Source organism: Priapulus caudatus, unplaced genomic scaffold (genome assembly GCF_000485595.1).
Source record: "Priapulus caudatus unplaced genomic scaffold, Priapulus_caudatus-5.0.1 Scaffold7, whole genome shotgun sequence".
NCBI lineage: Eukaryota > Metazoa > Priapulida > Priapulimorpha > Priapulimorphida > Priapulidae > Priapulus > Priapulus caudatus.
The window spans coordinates 1,396,599-1,414,595 of NW_014577068.1; the positions used below are offsets into that span (position 1 = coordinate 1,396,599).

Consider the following 17,997-nt stretch of genomic DNA (forward strand, 5'->3'; position numbering starts at 1 on the left):
TCACTGTCATGAAAGGTGATACATGTAGATGGATTTTGTTACAGTTGTACAAAATTGGTTGGTGATAATGCCAAATGAAAACTAGAAACTCCTATTATCACGTTTATTATAGCATGCTCCCTGTAATGGATGCTCGCACGGTGTGCATATCTCAATTGTCGTTAAGAGTGTGGGCATTCGAAGCTGGCAGGCTGAAAGGGACATCCCCCCTCGTGTAAAGAACAGCCAAAATAACAAGCTGCTGTACCTATTGATTCTGGCTTCCCTTTTCACAAAAAATGCAGTCAAAATAAGCCTTATAGTCATAATAACAGCGTTTCAGCCAAAATAAGACTAACTCTTCATTTTGATTCCAGCGAAAACGAGAGAGAGAGAGAGAGAGAGAGAGAGAGAGACAGAGAGAGCGAGAGCGAGAGCGAGAGAGAGAGAGAGAGAGAGAAAGAGATATAGAGATCGAGAGAGAGACGGTGTAGGGGCTGCATGGCTGTAGATGGTGAAGATTGTTGTGCATCAGTAAATTGGGCGAGGAAATGGATGAGAGACTGTTTCCTCAGATGCAGGCCTAATGTTCACATCAGAGTATGTGTAGTGTGTCCAGTTTTCCTCCTCCTGCGGGCAAGAGCAGATATGGTCGTTAAAATATGAACCCTTACAGAAGCGGTACTTAACAAATCATGCTGGCTCATTCTAACTTGTACTCTTGCTTTCCCTGCTCTCTCTCTCTCTCTCTCTCTCTCTCTCTCTCTCTCTCTCTTTCTCTTTCTCTCTCTCTCTCTCTTTTTCGCTCTCTCTCTCGGTCTTGCTCCTCTCTCACGCATTCCTTTCCCGTTCGTTATTTCTTCCCCCTCTCTCTGTGTTGTTTTCCTCTGTTTTCTTTCATTACATTTCTCTATCAAACTCGTGTGAGCAGCTTCTAGTCCCATTACTTGCTGAGATTGATATGATTTTAGTGTCACCTCAAACACCTAATTTTAAATCTTTACTGTGGTCGCAAAAGTGGGTACTAATTTCTTTCTCGATCTCGGAAATCCCGCAGAAACCTGCATATCTAGTATGCTGCCACAAGCATGCATGGCAGGTTAAGTGGCTAGCACACACAGACAGCTAGCTCACATTCGTAATATTGGTCATGGTGTCAACTGCCTGGCATTCAGCGAATGCGAAATGGTAGGTATGCTTGGGCTGTGACCTAGCGTTGGGAGGCATGCTGCATTACGCGCACAGACGGCTAACCGCTGCTCGCCGTAACAACAGGTAATCGGGCGCATGAATGTTCTTTTATTACGGTTGAAGTACTCTTGTGCTCAAGCAACATTCGGGCTCTCCTCTTTCACATGACGTGTGCAGTCTTCGCAGCGTCGTTTTGTTTTCTGCTAGCATTTTTTATTGATGTCATAAAATTGTCCCATACGGTAGGTTAAGTAATTTTTGTGTAAGCCACTCGCCATGGGATATTTCAAAGGTCTCATTGTTACCGCGGATTCATGCATTCTTTGCTTCCTTTGTAATTGATACCCTCCACTAGGTAACACGAGGGACATTTTGTGTGCTCCTAAAATAAGGTACATCTTTTTGTTTCCTGTTCTCTGTAATTTCTCTCGTTTGTTGTCCGGATTTCAAGTAGAGCGTTTATGTTTAGTGAGACGATTGTAATTTTACATTTCTTGCAACTGAAACTCACATTTCTGCCACCAGGTGCTGCTGTAAGCTATGAAGTATATTAGAAAAATCATTTTGAAATTTTACAGTGAAATTTTGATAATGCGTGATCAGACACATTTACTTGCATTAATATTCTTCACTGCGTGCCTTGTTTATTAGCTACACTAATTTTTACCCGTTCTCTATTTCGATTTGAAAGGATTTACTTTTATGGGAGGCTCACCATTCGTCAGTTTTGAAGTTCCGATAATATTTTAATTTATATTTCAAATATGTCTCACAAGACACATGCGGTTACCTTAATATGTTCACCACTAGTCGCCCGTGTTTATACGCGCTGCACTAAGATTGATGTAAACAAACCACATTTATTTATTCCGCATGAAAGCGAGGGAATAGCTAAGCCGCCAGGTAGCAGAGTTACTAACATCTGTCCCCTCCAGACATAAAACCTTCGCCACTTGACGAGGGCTTGAGTGGCACGTATGTGTCAGGGTTGAACAGCTGCGGGCAGACGGGTGCGGGCGCGGGCGCGGGCGCGCACGCTGTCAGAGTAGCTTCCCACGTGCAACCGCCTGCGTCTGTTACGTCTGCGTGACAGGGCTGGCTTGCTGTCACACAGTCTAGCTATATTACACATGATATCAGGGCTGGTTTGCTGTCAACACAGTCAGTCGGATTAGCCCTGTCACACAGGTCACCTCAGGTCTCACGGGGGCAGCCCTATAGACCGAAGGTCCGATAGACCGAATATTGCAAAGGGTTAGGGTTACAGTTAGGGTTAGGGTTAGGGCATATATATGGTTTGTAGTGGCATCATATGATTTATAGTGGCATCGGTGGATGTGCGGCATATTCACGTTCGAATACGGCATCAGTGGATGTCCGGATGCCTAGCCTGGAGGCTAGGCGACCGATTCCGGACGTGTAGCCACTGCGTATTCGAATAAACCTTCGGTCTATCGGGCCTTCGGTCTATCGGACCTTCGGTCTATAGGGCTGTCACTGTCGCACAGGGTTCATCCGGCTCTGTGTCACAGTAGCAGCAATCCTCACACGACTACAACCCTGTGCGGCCGATCTCTCTCTCTCTTTCTCTCTTTCTCTCTCCCTCTCGCTCTCGCGCTCTCTCTCTCTCTCTCGTTCTCTCTCTCTCTCTCTCTCTCTCTCTCTCTCTCTCTCTTTCTCTCTCTCTCTCTCACACTCGCTCTGTCTCTCTCTCCCCGACTTCAGAATGCGAGCGGGCTAGGCGAGTGCCAGTGTTTAGTTGCAGGATGTTCAATCCGTGCAGAAAGGGTTAAGGTGCTTGTTTGACCCCGATGTCTGCTGGTTACATCCCCCAGGGGTGTTTGTCTGGCGGGGTCACCACCAGTCTCGTCTGAAAGTCTCATCCCAGACTGGCTGGCCTTGAATTGGCCAGATATTAACAGCTGGCGGCCGTGAGTGGTTGCTCGCGCCTCGGCGTCAGGGATGCGACTAGATGACCTGGCGCGGCTGCTCACCACCAGTCAGCAACTTCTGGCTTGTAACGGAGGAGGACTACAGAACAGGTTATGTGAGCGCTCGCTCGCGTGATGAACCTGTCCAGTAGAGTCGGGCGTAGCAGCAGCAGCAGTAGTAGTAGCAGTAGTAGTAGTAGTAGTAGCAGCAGCAGCAGCAGCAGCAGCAGCAGCAGCAGCAGCAGCAACAGCAGCAGCAGCAGCAGCAGCAGCAGCAGCAGCAATAGCAGCAGCAGCATCACACTATCACGATTGTACCGCCTGCCCCCCTTCCTTCTCTCACCTGTCTTGCCGGCAGGCAGTGTTAGTCTGCTGTCACACAGTCTGTCTACACCAGGAAATCACGTTTACAAGCATCACACCGTTACGATTGTGCCGCCCCCTCCCACTTACACGTCCCCCGGTCCTGTCTCGCCAGGAGTGTTCTGTTTTAGTCGCGTAGGGTCGTGGTGATCATGAGCGGGCGGGAAAGAATTATTCGCAGGTGGGCGGGTGGGCAGGGGGACGTAGGATAGAACAGACACCTGATTGTCAGCGAGTCGGGGAGAGGGAAGGGTGTGGCGATATCGTGAAAGGGTTTAGCTGTCTCGTTTCCGAACCGCGAGCGAGAAGCGCAACCGAAAAATGCGTGTAAACTGGAGCAGCGGGGGCAGCTCTATGTGCACAAGAGACGCGCAGATAGAGAGGGTGAGCCCGTTAGGAACACAGTCGGCAAGCGTAGGTTCCCTCCTCCCCCTCCAATCTGATGTCTGCATGCCAGTCTTCTATGTCTGCGTGTCTGTCTGATGTCTGCATGCCAGTCCTCTATGTCTGCGTGTCTGTCTCTGATGTCTGCGTGTCTGTCTTCTATGTCTGCATGTCTGTCTTTTATGTCTGTCTTTTATGTCTGCATGTCTGTCTTTTATGTGTGCATGCCTGTCTCCTATGTGTGCATGCCTGTCTGCTAAGTCTGCTTGCCTGTCTCGTACGTCTGCATGTCTGTCTCCTAAGTCTGCATGTCTGTCTCCAATGTCTGCATGTCTGTCTTCTATGTCTGCATGTCTGTCTTTTATGTCTGCATGTCTGCATGTCTGTCTTTTATGTGTGCATGCCTGTCTCCTATGTGTGCATGCCTGTCTCCTACGTCTGCATGTCTGTCTCCAATGTCTGCATGTCTGTCTTCTATGTCTGCATACCTGTCTGCTATGTCTGCATGTCTGTCTCTAACGTCTGCATGCATGTCTCCTACGTCTGCATGTCTGGCTGCTATGCGTGTCTCCTATGTGTGCATATCTGCCTGTTGTCTCCATGTCTGTCTGCTATGTGTGCATGTCCCGCACAGCTCGCGCCGCACTGTCCGAGCGTGTTGATCTCGCTCGCTCGGAGCATGAGGTGCTAGGCGCCGGGTCAATTAGCGTGGTTGAAATTCGTAAGAATTGAAGAACTTCGCATCGATTTTACGCATTCTGACTCAACGGGGTGTGGAGTGGCCAGCATGCTGGCTGTTTGGGGGCAGCAGAAGGTCAAGTGCTGCTCTGCGCGCGTTAATTGTAAATAAAACAAATTGTAACAAACATTGCATGTGAAACGTCGTCGAGCTCGCAGTCACGGCTTCTGTTTTTCTATTCGTCCTTTCTGAAATTGCACGGCAGTTGTGTTTATATGTCGCGAACACAAGTTTGCAGGAGCTAGTTGTTCGGCGTAATAAGTATATGATCTCTTATTTTGTGCATGTATAATAGAGAAAGGTATTTTACGCTCATCCAACACCTGCTGTGTGTGAGTGTGTGTAAGCCGTGATGGCTTCAGTATTATGGCATAGTATGATCCGTAATTGTTCCATCAGGTAACATTTTCCAGCAGGAAGTAAGCTAATTTCGGAAATGAAATCATGCGATTATTTATCGTGACCATGCAAATAGTCGAGCAAAGACCTACAGTAGATGTGGCGGTATATTGCAATTTCGGAAATTATGCTTTGGTGAACACCACCCGATAAACCAGCTCTATTTAGACACAGCGAACCTATATAGAGGTACAGTGGAGCTAGGAGAGCCGCCGACAAGCTGTCGCAGACACTAATTTCATTACCCGTATTTGAGTTAGTAGATCTTCATTTGGAAAGTTCTATTCACGCGCTGTTGGGAGTCACTGCTCCCGCATACACGCTAAAGTGCCACGTGAGTGTGTGCGTGCGTGCGTGCGCGGATGGGTGCGTGCGTGCGGGTGGGTGCGTGCGTGCGTGCGTGAGTGTGTACGTGCGTGTGGGTGCAGGGCGGGGTGGCTCTCACCGGCCACTAGCCTTCTAATCTCGCCGTGTATACCCGTCATAATACACTGTGTACTTACATGGCTGTTTTTTGTAGTTGTTATTGTCTGTTGAAGCTTGTAGTTCCCTCTTGCTATCGTCGAGAGAGCGATGTACGCGGGCAGGATATAGATGGCAGGAGAGAGTGAAGTACATGCGCTAATCTTGCACATCGATACTTTCGTACACGGTTATTAGTTCGGGAAAGAAGACGGTCACGCGACAGTCCGTTGTCTCGGTATGCTACACTGCACATGGTTAGTGGTTTGAAACGCTTTTGTGACGATTAGAACCGTGTTTTTTTCGTGAGGCATCACTTTTTCACAAAGCTATAAGGGAGCTATTGTCAGCAAACGCCGCTCGGTGGAAGGGGGGGGGGCGAGCTCATCGTTGGTTGTGTAAATAATACACTGTCGTGATCGAACCTGTCCCCAATGATGGTGATACACCTGTATGTTTAGTGATCGATTTTGGATAGCGAAGATTGATTTAATACAGCGTGTAATACAACATATATCTGTAAGTAGAAGTGTTATATGCAGGTGAATTCTTTCGTTTTCCCGCGCAGCTTATCGTTGACCGTGGCTTGCAGCTGAGAGGGTCTATGTCCCCCAGGGTACTGCCGGAACCGTACCCTGAGTACGGTCCGGTATACCGGAACGTACCCTGGTAACTATCTAGCTGATATGGTTAGGGTTAGGGTTAGGGTTAGAGTTAGGGTTAGGGAGTAGGCGTAGGCGTCTCCCTAGACTCGTTAGTGTAGTAGGCGAGGTACGGTCCGGCATATTAGATAGTAGTATTTAGTACCAGGGTACGTTCTGGTATACCGTACCGTACCCAGGGTACGTTCCGGCAGTACCCTGGGGGACATAGACCCTATCAGCGTGGCGTGCAGCTTGTATGGGATGCACGTGACGCATATCGGGCTGATAGCAGCCAAACATTAGATTTTGTGATCATTGCCCGTGTCCCCGGGATGTATGCATGCGCACGGAATAGACGTGGTGATTTAACACGAATTTATCTTTATTGATTTGGAGCAAGTGTCCGTACGGCCGTAGAACTGGTGGGCATTTACGTGTAGCGCGATGACTAGATTAAGCACACGATGTGCTGATTAGCATTACAGTCGAGGTGCTACTTGTGAGTGGTAAAGCCACACATATATATGCAGGCGTAACTACTATACTACTATACTAGGCCAGTAGCTCACTATTACATAAATATTTAACACAGTGCCTAATCAATCATTCGCTACGGTTTTGTCTTGTTATCACTAACATTCATACTATTAGAAGTGTTAAAATTTTACTGTTTAGGAAAACTATGAAGCGACGCATTTGGACAGGCAGTTGTGCATAAATGCTGGTATGATTAGTACGGTAATTAATGTTTGAAATGTGTAATCATTATATTTCAAACCGCACCTCGGACCGTCGTTTTAATGGGCGTTAAACAGTCAGCGCGAGTGTGACTGTGAGGCCTTTTGAAAGCATAACTATACTAGACTAATTAATTATGCTCCTAGTATGAGCATGCTGCGGTCCGCCTGGAAAAAGTTGCATTTAAAAATGTTCGAATTTTCGTAAGGTGGAGCCGTTGTATATCGCGTGTTCTTTATGCCCGTGTACTGTTACATGGCAAGAGTTACATGCTTCGTCGCGCACTCTCGCGCGAAGCCTATCTTCGCAAACAAGCAAATAATATGTGTAGCAGTATCGGGAATTTATAAACACAGACTGTTTGGGTCTTTCCAGCAGTTATATTAACCAACCAAGTAGCTGGCTGCTGTGCTTGCGGTTAGGTACCATGTTGAGTCATGGGCTAGGAATGGAATGTATGTGTGGACTTCTGTCTAGACAGGGACATTAACGGGGGAAGGGGAGGGCGTAATGCTGTATCTAGAAGCAGCATGAAGAGAAATAAGGCGTTACTGCGGAGCACGCACGCACGCGCGCACACACACACGCACACACTCGAACATAGCCATAGCTGACAAACTTAGCCAATGGAAGGAGATGGTGACAGAGGAGGTAGTAATTACAGTAATACGGCTGAAAGAATGTAGGTGTTACTTTGAATACTGACGGTAAGGATGAAGATAATGGCAATCGCTACAAGCTTAGTTACCCTGCCCCCACCCACGCCTGGCTCCTCTCTCGCTACCCGCCGAATTCCAGCGGTTAGTAAGTGGTTTCAGGCCCGCACACGAGCAGATCGAGGAAGCATGCTGCGTGTGACAAAGCGCTGCCTCTATTAGTGCCGTGACAATGACCACGTTACGCTGGCGGGTTATCCGGACATTTCTCACATGAGCACTAATCAATACTTAACGATGTTTTGGGGCGTATGATGACTTTAAAGCGAAGGAAGGTTTCCTCCACTCGTAGCAGGAGTATACTGGAGGGTTCTCTCACTCTTTACCTGCTGCCGCTCGGGTGCGTGCGTGTACGTGTGCGTGTACGTGTGCGTGTGCGTGCGCGCGTGTGTACATTTACGTGCCGCTGTTTCAACTGGTACAGTAAAAGCACGTACTCTCCGCGCCTCCGTTTGGCTGGTGTAGTTCAAACGGTTTTTTAAGAAATTTGATCCGGGAGCAGCGTGAGGATTAAAGTTGGTTGAACTGTCTTCCAGATGTTGGCGTGCTGTGAAGCGGATTTTCAATTGAGCGTCGCCGTTGGCGTGTCATAACTCGGCTGTGTGGCGGGCTAGCAGGTTGAGCTCAATTTTAAATTGCATTCTTTCATCTGCCATCTGTAATTTGCTGGTTACGGCGAGCGAGCTCCTATTTCGTGTCTGCGTTTACAGTGGTAGCCAGTGTGTGCATGCGACGCGGTCCGCGCTTTCTGGCCAACCAAGTTGAACAGGTGTTGTTTGATATACATTTTTCCTTGCTTTTCGAGCCTCATAAAAAAGTGGCCCCCAAGTGACATGATAGTTCAATTTCTGTGGGAAAGTTTGCTGTCTGCATCACATCAGATAGCCATCAAGTGGCGTTGCTTCTCTTTTTTTCGGACGGCCGCGCCTCGCGACTATAGGTTGGGAGCAAATTTCAGGTTCCAATTCTACAGCGAGCAGCAATTAAAAAAGTTTTGCATTCAAAACTGGGTTGCACAATTAAAATTTTATGCCTTGGGTAATCTATGCGTGATGATGGGGGTGTAACAGCTCTAGCCAATGAGAGGCCGTGGCAATCGAGCTGCCCTGTTGTTTTCTTGCATGCCCGGGTGCGCAGCAAGCGTCATTAATTATAGTAATCAATTAGACGAGACGAACCGTGCTTCAGCCACGGTGTGGCCATGAGAACAATACAGTGGGGCTGAGGTCCGGGGTCGCTCGCGTAAATCTACGCATATTGCAGCAATTAATCGTAAAACTATACGTTTGTTTTTGAAACTATCCTGCTCGTATGTCTCACTCTTGCTCTTGCTTTTGTCGCTCTTGTGTCTCTCGTTTTCCACTCTCGTTTTCCACTCTCGGTTTCTGCTACAGCGGTTGATATTACGCCCGGAACTTAGAGACATGGTGATTTTTTGATAGTCGTCAAAATTTAAACTTTACTCTGTATAGCTTGCACAGTGATTGTAGTGATGAGGAGTCGTATAGTTCTGACAGCCCAGTAAACTATATATATATATATATATATATATATATATAATATATATAACTCGAATCTGTGCATGCACGGGCAGTCTCTTGTTTCTTAGTGTTCATGCTTGATGAACTCTACCTGCTTTGAAATCGATATTCGTGATGCCCACTGTTTGGATCAAGTTAAATGTAAATTGTCTGTGAAATGTGATGAGTGATAAGCGGTTAGCGTTGAAGCAGCTTGCCCATATCGGGGGGGGGGGGGCATTAGTTAGCATTTCTCTCGCAAGTCCGACAGACGAGTGTGACGTAGCTACTGGGTGTATGCACTAAATGCTGAAAATTGTGAAATTCATCGATCTATATATATATATTTATATATATAGTGTTCGTGTACCAATAAATCATGTACGTTGATTGCTCAATGAAAAGTTCTTGAGGAGGCTGCGTGAGCTTTGTGACGTCATCTGCCCACTCGTTATTGTCTCCGCAGTAATGGTTGGTTAGTAGGTGAAATCATAGAAGAATGTTACGTGACAATGTTTATGGTACATGGATATAGGAAAATATAAGCAAGTGGCACTGGTAATTACCTACTGATCACCGCTTTTGACTTGCTATGTAGCAGTCAGGACTCGTGGCAATAAACGGTGGAGGCCACAGCAAATGCTAGCTGATTATCTCCATGATGCCTCCGAATTTGAGTAGGTTGACGTGGGAGGCTTTAAGGAAAATACTTAACAATTTTGCCATGTTCGATGGCAATTGAAATTAAATGATTCAATTGATGGTAAAGCTGCTGTGTGTAAACGCACAATTCTTGATTTCACCTGAAAGAAAACTTTAATATATTTGTTGGGTTAGCTTATCTATCTGCTATTTCATGTTGGTAACGAGAGTTTTTTTCTTCAAATGTAATGTAATAAATCAACTGAAAGATGAAGTTGAAACACCGTATGATAGATAGATGATAACACTGCATTTGTCAATAAAAGCTTACACCTGCATAAATCCTACATGTAACTATAACGTAGAAAATTCCCCCAACCTAATTCCATTTTTCTGGTATATAACACCAGTATGCATTGTAAATTCGGTGTCATTGCGTGCAGCAAGTAACTTTTCCATCGCGCACTTTATTTGTATTAGGCTCTCTAAAATATGTATCCAATTAATTAGCCATCGTCCGTTACAGACCTTTGACTCTAAGTAAAATATCCGGCAGTGAGTCATCTAAAAGAATATTTTGGTAACCATTGCCGAGCGGTAAGCCCGTTTAAAATGGTCATGGTTGCCAGGTTAGATTACTTCTGCATTCTCTGAGCAAATAGGTGGCAGTGGGTTGATTCTGTCTAGACAGTTTGCACTTTAATACACTGCCAACTGTCTGGTGGCCCCGTTTTTTGCTGTCACTGAACTCACTACTGAATGTCAGGTGTGGGTTGATCATAGTTTGTACTTTGCGTTATCATACATGATGGAACAACATGTTCATAAAGATGTCAAATAAACACGCACACTCGCTCCTGCGCACAGCCGTAGCATCGGAAAGCACACGCGTTGACACCCTATATGCATAAAATCATACATGGGCCAGGTGCTATCTGTAAAGCTCAAGTGAGAGCGAGTCAAATTCATTGTTTCGGTCGGTTTCTAGGCAAGGTCCTATTGCTTTGTTTGCCGTTGCATTCTTTTAAAGGATGTGAATAAATAAAGCGAGTAATTTTTAATGTGCATATAGATAGTCGGCTGACTATGTGGCAAGGTGGTTGTTAGGTTGGCGAACACTTCGGCTTTTGTTATTTACTCGCTCGTGAAATTGCCGCCTGCAGATTAATCTTGAGACTTTGCAGGTAGTCGGTGAGTTTTTCCCCGAAGCCGCACTAATTGTTTTCTCGGTCTCAGTAACAGACGGTTTTTAGGAAAGCGGTGGTATCCACCATTGTACTTATGAATTATAAAAATCCTCGGGCATGTAGAATGGCACTGGAGCATTTCCACAGTCTTTCAAGTCACTCTCCCGGCATCCTTTGCTGAACTCCTTTAATTAGTTTGCATGAATAATGAACTGGCGAGAGGAATTAAAAATTGAGCGATTTTGACGTATTCGCGCACGAATTGGCCGTTGGAAGACGGTGCGCCGAGGAGCCAGGGAGCGCCGCCATCCGCCTTTGTCCGGAGTCACAGATATTGCGATGCATATCACGTCGTGTGTGTAGCCATGTTGAGATGAGGTCTGGCGGCGCAGTTGTCTCGAGTGAGGATCACACACACTGTGGCTCTCTGCAACCGGTTACTCAACCTTGATCTATCACTCGCACATGATCTCCTCGCCTTTTTTAATGTCTTCGCCGACCATATCAACTGCGGTTTATCAACTAGTGTGTAGTTTTTAATTCGATGCGGCGAAGTTCTTGTTACGGCCGCCGCGCGGCGGCCGCCATGTTTTCGCGCGCTTTGTACGCGGGCGGCTTTGTTTCGACAAGACGCTGCTCACTTGTTTTGTGGTTTTCTCAGCGTGCGGAGATTCTGCTGGCAATTGCGTTTTGCATGTCCTGGACGTTAGTCGTGTCTGACTGTGATAGCACCAGGCAGCGATGTGAAAAAAGCCATTGAGCAGTGAATTCGGTGCATGCGTGGTTGCCTGCTGCCATCCGTGCAGCAGGCTTCACAGCTCTGAGGATGTAGGCAGGGCCGCATGGATGCTGTACACGCTGCTGCGCTAGCAGCCAGACATGCTCGTGGTTTATGTGTACTCGTCACTCCAGCCGGCAAGTGTGCAAAAAACGCCAAAACGCCTGCTTCTTCCACCAATCAGCATACTAGATGTCGGCCGCAACGGTGGGATGTGCTTGCATGTGTTTAGCCGTGAGGTGCTTACTCAGCAGACCATCTATCGTGTGCATCACCCTACTGAGATTAATGGAAAACGTCATGTGAGTGTATACACTGCTTAGGTTTATCGACGTATTTTCCGATCATGATGGTTTCGTTTATCGAGACATTGACTGAATTGTGGCTGTTGTGGCGTTTCGTGGTAGTACTAAGTAGTCGTTATCGCATTGAATCGTCTAAGTAAGTTAAGTGACATGACGCTAGTAAATGAATTGCATAATATAATAAGTACCTGGATATTAGGTCTGTAAACCATGGTTTTCCGATATTACATCTATTAGGTTGCATGCTTGGAGCATTAATTGGAAGTTCCTTTACTGCAAAACTTTCTGGAACCGATTGTAGTTCAGTCTGAGAGAGACTCGCGTGTACTGTCGATATTACTGTTAAAAGTACATATTTGTGCGCTCCCTCCCTCCCATGTATCAAAAAAGGGGCAGTTGCTTCAAAAATTGCAACAATAAATTAGTGTTTAACCAGCTCAAGGTGGATATTCAAAATTCATAGCTAGACCACCGTCTTTGTATTGTGCGTATTACATATTGGCTGCATGTGGCGGCATGTCAACATTTCAACTCGTGATAAACAAAATGTGTATCTGACTGCCACTGCCTGTTTATGTGCAACGCTTTGTACATGCATGGTGCTCTTAGAAAATATAGCTTAATTTGTGCTAATAATTATTTCTGGTGTACAATCGGGACCGAATGTGCATGTTCATTCATAGCTTAGAGTGGCAAGCAGCACAGATGCCATGGTTGTGATTGAACTTAGTAAAAATCACAACGAGTATAGTACTGATTGTGAAAATTGCAAAATGTAATTTGTATATTAAGTTCTAGTTAGATGTCTTGATCACGCCATCTTCTTCTTATTTGCCTTATTCACCCTCAACGTCTCTCATACACGCTACCCAGCCTCCCACGTCTCTCGTGAATGAGTACGCATCAAATCTTTACAGTTACCCCCCCGTGTGAGTGCTCGTGAGATTCTGCTAGTTTTATTGCGCCAGTGTCACAGACAACGACCAGAGAACTAAATATAGATAAATAATGCTAACGCGCGAATTCCAGACAGGTTGCATTTTACAGGGTACAATCTCGAAGCTGTATGCATGTGGAATATAGATATAGCGCTGCACACCAGATTGCAATTTTTATTCGCAGTACCTGCGTGCCAATATGACACTGTGGCTTGCACAGGATATTTGCTGGAGGTTTACCCGTTGCAGTAGGCATTAGTAGGTGTAAGCTACCTGACCAACGCGTGTCTGCTTGTTTTAGATGCAACTCGGAGACACATCAGTACCCGGATGCTGGTCAGTCAGCCACCTGCCACACCAGTGTGTGCAGTGACAACCGTTAGGGGAACTGTCAACGAGGACGTGTCTGCAAGTTCTCATTCGGTAAGTGTTGCCGCAAACGCGTATTAGGTATTTCAGTGGAAACAACTCACCGATATTAGTGAACGAAAGAACTCACCGATATTAGTGAACGAAAGAACTCACCGATATTAGTGAACGAAAGAACTCACACCGATATTAGTGAACGAAAGAACTCCAATTACGGCGATATTAGTGAACGAGAGAACTCACGACGATATTAGTGAACGAGATAAGTTCGTGAAGATGATTTGTGTTCTAGGTGAGATTGCGAGCAATTTATAACTTACCGCCTTGTTCTGTTCTTGGATTAGGCAAGCCTGTCACATATCTGTGTGGTGGCGCATCTCATTGTCTCCTCGTGGCTGCACTTCATTACAGATACTTGGGGTTGAGAGAACATTTGTGACTGGCAGTCAGATATTTTATATATTACGGTATTCGTAGATAATTCATGTTATCAGGATTTATTAGAAGCTAGAGCTCAGTAGCTACATGAGAAGTGTTGCAGCAGCATGCTGCCTAGCACTGCGCTGCCAATATTGCAGAGTCTGTTTGTAAAGGGTTATATAACATGCTAGTGTGAGAGGTTGCTCTTGCAGCGCACCTTATCGAAGGCAGATGTAGGTTCCGTGGGTTTCTCTGTTTGTTGGCACACGTTTTGCATTTAGTGGACTTTGTTTACTGCTTTCAAGTTTATAATTATCCCTAGGAGGTCATGTCTAGGATGTAACCTCCACCAGATACCGCCGGTTCTCCCGTCTGTGAAACGTCCTCATAGTGGCTGGCTGAGGGGCGAGCGGAAACTGTCTTCTAACTTCCTGACATTCACACATTTGAAGGGCTGTCTGGATCTGTCGTTAAAATACTGCTAGTGTGTGTTTGAATAGACATTACAGTTGAGATGAGTGCGTATGCATATATAGCTATCAGTAATCTTAATAAACATTGTCAATTTATTCAAAAAAGTAAACGGGTAAAACACGTGTTGAAATAAGCTGCAGTTGCTAAAATCGTGTAGTCAATGGGCGTCATGTGAAAATTGTAAGAAGTATTCAGATTGCAACTAATTCTACAGCAGAAAAGCCAAAATGAGACAAGTGATCAGTGTCCAACCATGCGTTCAGTCTTTATTGTGTCCTGGCTGTGTTGTACTATTTATTATTGTGTATATAGGCCCTACTTGCTACTTGCTCTAGAGTGACTGCCATGATCATACTGTCTTTGTTGAATTTCAATTTAATCCATGTAGCCCAGCATTCATCGTCTGCCCTTACCCCGTACGGGAAGGTATTTGATGTGCCATATCTTGATTTTGTATGTACTGAATGTGAGGGTTAAACTGCTGATACCATTCTCATTGATATGCTGAGCAAACTGCTGACTATATCTATTTTATTCTAGTAGGCTTTCAGTGCTGTAGTGGATGAGGCGAACATGCCGATGGTATCTCACGCAGATCACATGTGGTATTTCATCACAGTCTGCCTGTCATGCAGTCTGGCTAACCAGGGCTAGTACACTGTCACACTGTCTAGCTATACGAGGTCTGATATCAGGGTTAATTTACTGCTACACAGTCTAGGTACGCCACACCTGTTACAGGGTGGCTTGCCGTCACACAGTCTAGCTATACTACACCTGACACCAGGGCTGGCTTGCTGTCACACCAGTCTAGCTATACTACACCTGACACGCAAGGGCTGGCTTGCCTGTCATGCAGTACTAGCTATACTACACCTGATATCAGGGCTGGCTGCTGTCACACAGTCTAGCTATATTACACCTGACACCAGGGCTGGCTTGCTGTCATGCAGTACTAGCTATACTACACCTGATATCAGGCTGGCTTGCTGTCACACAGTCTAGCTATATTACACCTGATATCAGGTTGGCTTGCTGTCATGCAGTACTAGCTATACTACACCTGATATCAGGGCTGGCTTGCTGTCACACAGTCTAGCTATACTACACCTGATATCAGGGCTGGCTTGCTATCACACAGTCTAGCTATATTACACATGATATCACGGTTGGCTTGCTGTCACACAGTCTACGCTATACTACACCTGACACCAGGCTGGCTTGCTGTCACACAGTCTAGCTATACTACACTGACACCAGGGCTGGCTTGCTGTCACACAGTCTAGCTATACTACACCTGACACCAGGGCTGGCTTGCTGTCACAGCAGTCTAGCTATACTACACCTGCACCAGGGCTGGCTTGGCTGTCACAGACCAGTCTAGCTATACTACACCTGACACCAGGCTGGCTTGCTGTCACACAGTCTAGCTATATTACACATGATATCAGGGCTGGTTTGTGTCAACACAGTCAGTCGGATTAGCCGTGTCCACAGGTCCACCTCAGGTCTCACGGGGGCAGCCCATAGACCGAAGGTCCGATAGACCGAATATTGCAAAGGGTTAGGGTTACAGTTAGGGTTAGGTTTAGGGCATAGATATATGGTTTTGTAGTGCATCATATTGATTTATAGTGAGGCATCGGTGGATGTGCGGCATGATTTCAGCGGTTCGAATACGCATCAAAGTGGATGTCCGCGATGCGTAAGCCTGGGGCTAGGCGAACCGACCACTCCGGACGTGTAGCCAATTGCGTTTCTCGAATAAAGCTTCGTCTATCGGGCCTTACGTCTATCGCGGACTTCGTCTAATAGGGCTGTCACTGATCGGCACAGGTTCATCGGCTCTGGTCGCAGTAAGCCAGCAATCCTCACTACCGACTACAACCGTGTGCGCGATCTCTCTCTATCTTTCTGCTCTTCTCTCTCTCGTCCTCTCGCGCTCTCACTCGATCTCCTCGCAGTTCATCTCTCTCTCCGACTCTCGGTCTCTCTCTCTTTTCGGCTCTCTATCTCTCTCTCTTCTCTCTCTCGTCACACTGGCTCTGTTCTCTCGTCCCCGACTTCAGAAGTGCGAGCGGGCTAGGCGAGTGCTCAGTGTTTAGGTTGGCAGGATGTTCAATCCGTGCAGATAAAGGGTTAAGGTGCTTGTTTGACGGCCGATGTCTGCTGGTTACATCCCCCAGGGGTTTTGTCTGCGGGGGTCACGCACCACCAGTCTCGTTGAAAGATCTCATCCACCAGAAATGGCTGGCCTAATGAATTGCCAGATATTAACAAGCTGGCGGCGTGAGTGGTTTGGCTCGGCCTCGCGCAGAACTAGATGACGCGGCTGACCACCAGTACGCAATCTGGCCTTGTAACGGAGTGAGGACTACAGAACAGGTTTATGTGAGCGCTGCGTCGCGTGATGAAACGTGTCCAGGTAGAGTGCGGAAGCGTAGAAAAGCAAGCAGCAGCAGTAGTAGTAGCAGAGTAGTAGTAGTAGTAGCAGGCAGCAGCATCAGCAGCAGCAAGCAGCAGCAGCAATAGCAGCAGCAGCATCAGCATAAACTAACAGTATCCGCCTGTCCCGCCCCTTCCTTCTCATCACGACTGTCTTGCGCGAGGCAGTGTTAGTCTGCTGTCAACAGTCTGTCTACAACCAGGAATTCACGTTTACAAGCAATCACAAAAACAACCAGAAGACGATTGTGCCGCCCCCTCCCACTTACACGTCGCCCCGGTCCTGTCCGCCAGGAGTGTTCTGTTTTGTCGCGTAGGGTCGTGTGATCATGAGTCGGCGGGAAAGAATATTCGGGCAGGTGCGGGGTGGGCAGGGGGAACGTAGGTACGACAGACACCTGATTGTCAGCGAGTCGGGGAGTAGGGAAGGGTCGGTGAGCGAATATCGTGAAAGGGTTTAGCTGTCTGCCGTTTGCCCGAACGCGCGAGCGAGAACGCGAACCGAAAAATTGCGTCGTAAACTGAGAAGCAGCGGGGCAGCATTATGTGTACAAGAGACGCGCAGATAGAGATGGTGAGACGCTCGTTCAGCAACCAGTCGGCCTAAGCGTAGGGGGTTCCCTCCTCCCGCTCCACCGCCCCCGCCCACCACCAGCCCGCTCCCAGTGACGGCTGCCGACATTTTGGTTTCACCTCCAGGGCTGTGCAGAGTATATGCCTCGCGAGAGAAATTGTCGGGTATCGGTGACTGTGCGCCTGCGCGTGGCCGTGCAGGCGTGCGTGGTGTGCGTGCGTGCACATGCATCACGACAGCAGCGCGCGCAGCCGGCGTCACAGTACGCGTCGCCAGCTAGGCGGTGAATTAACGCTAACAACGCATATGCAAGATCTGCTGCTTCTTCGAGACCGCGGGAAGTTAACCCGCTGCTTCCTGCCGCGAGATTCATAGACTGCTCTTGCCCTCTCTCTCTTTTCTCTCTCCCTGAAGTCTCTCTCTCTCTCACTCTCTCTCTCTCTCTTCTCCTCTCCCTCTCTCTCGTCTTCTCTCTCTCCGCTCTCTCTCTCTCTCAATCTCTCTCTCTCTCTTCTCTCTCCCTGAGTCTCTCTCTCTCTCCAGCTCTCTTCTCTATCCTCGCCTCTCGCTCCACCCTCTCTTCCTCTCTCTCTCTCTTCTCTCTCTCTCTCTCTCTTCTCTCTCCTCTCTCTGACTCTCTCCCTTTCTCTCTCTCTTTAACTCTCTCTCTCGTGTCTCTCTCTCTCTCTCTACGCTCTTCCCTCATCGCCATCGCTCTCGCTCTTCTTTCCCCCTCTCCTCTCCTCATCCTCCTCTCTCTCTCTCTCTCCTCTCTCTCTTCTCTCTCCTCTCCTCTCTC

General features: G+C 47.2%; 1 protein-coding gene across 2 annotated transcripts in view; it reads left to right on the top strand.

Moving 5' to 3' along the window:
* LOC106805819 overlaps nucleotides 1-17,997 on the top strand; it is a 122,018-nt gene that overhangs the window by 92,977 nt on the left and 11,044 nt on the right. For both annotated transcript variants that reach the window (XR_001393474.1, XM_014807564.1), the window contains one exon: nucleotides 13,218-13,339. Coding sequence is in view for 1 of the 2 variants with exons in the window: in XM_014807564.1 (XP_014663050.1) it covers nucleotides 13,218-13,299 (82 nt within the window). In the remaining variant the exon portion in view is untranslated. The remainder of the gene's footprint in view (nucleotides 1-13,217; nucleotides 13,340-17,997) is intronic.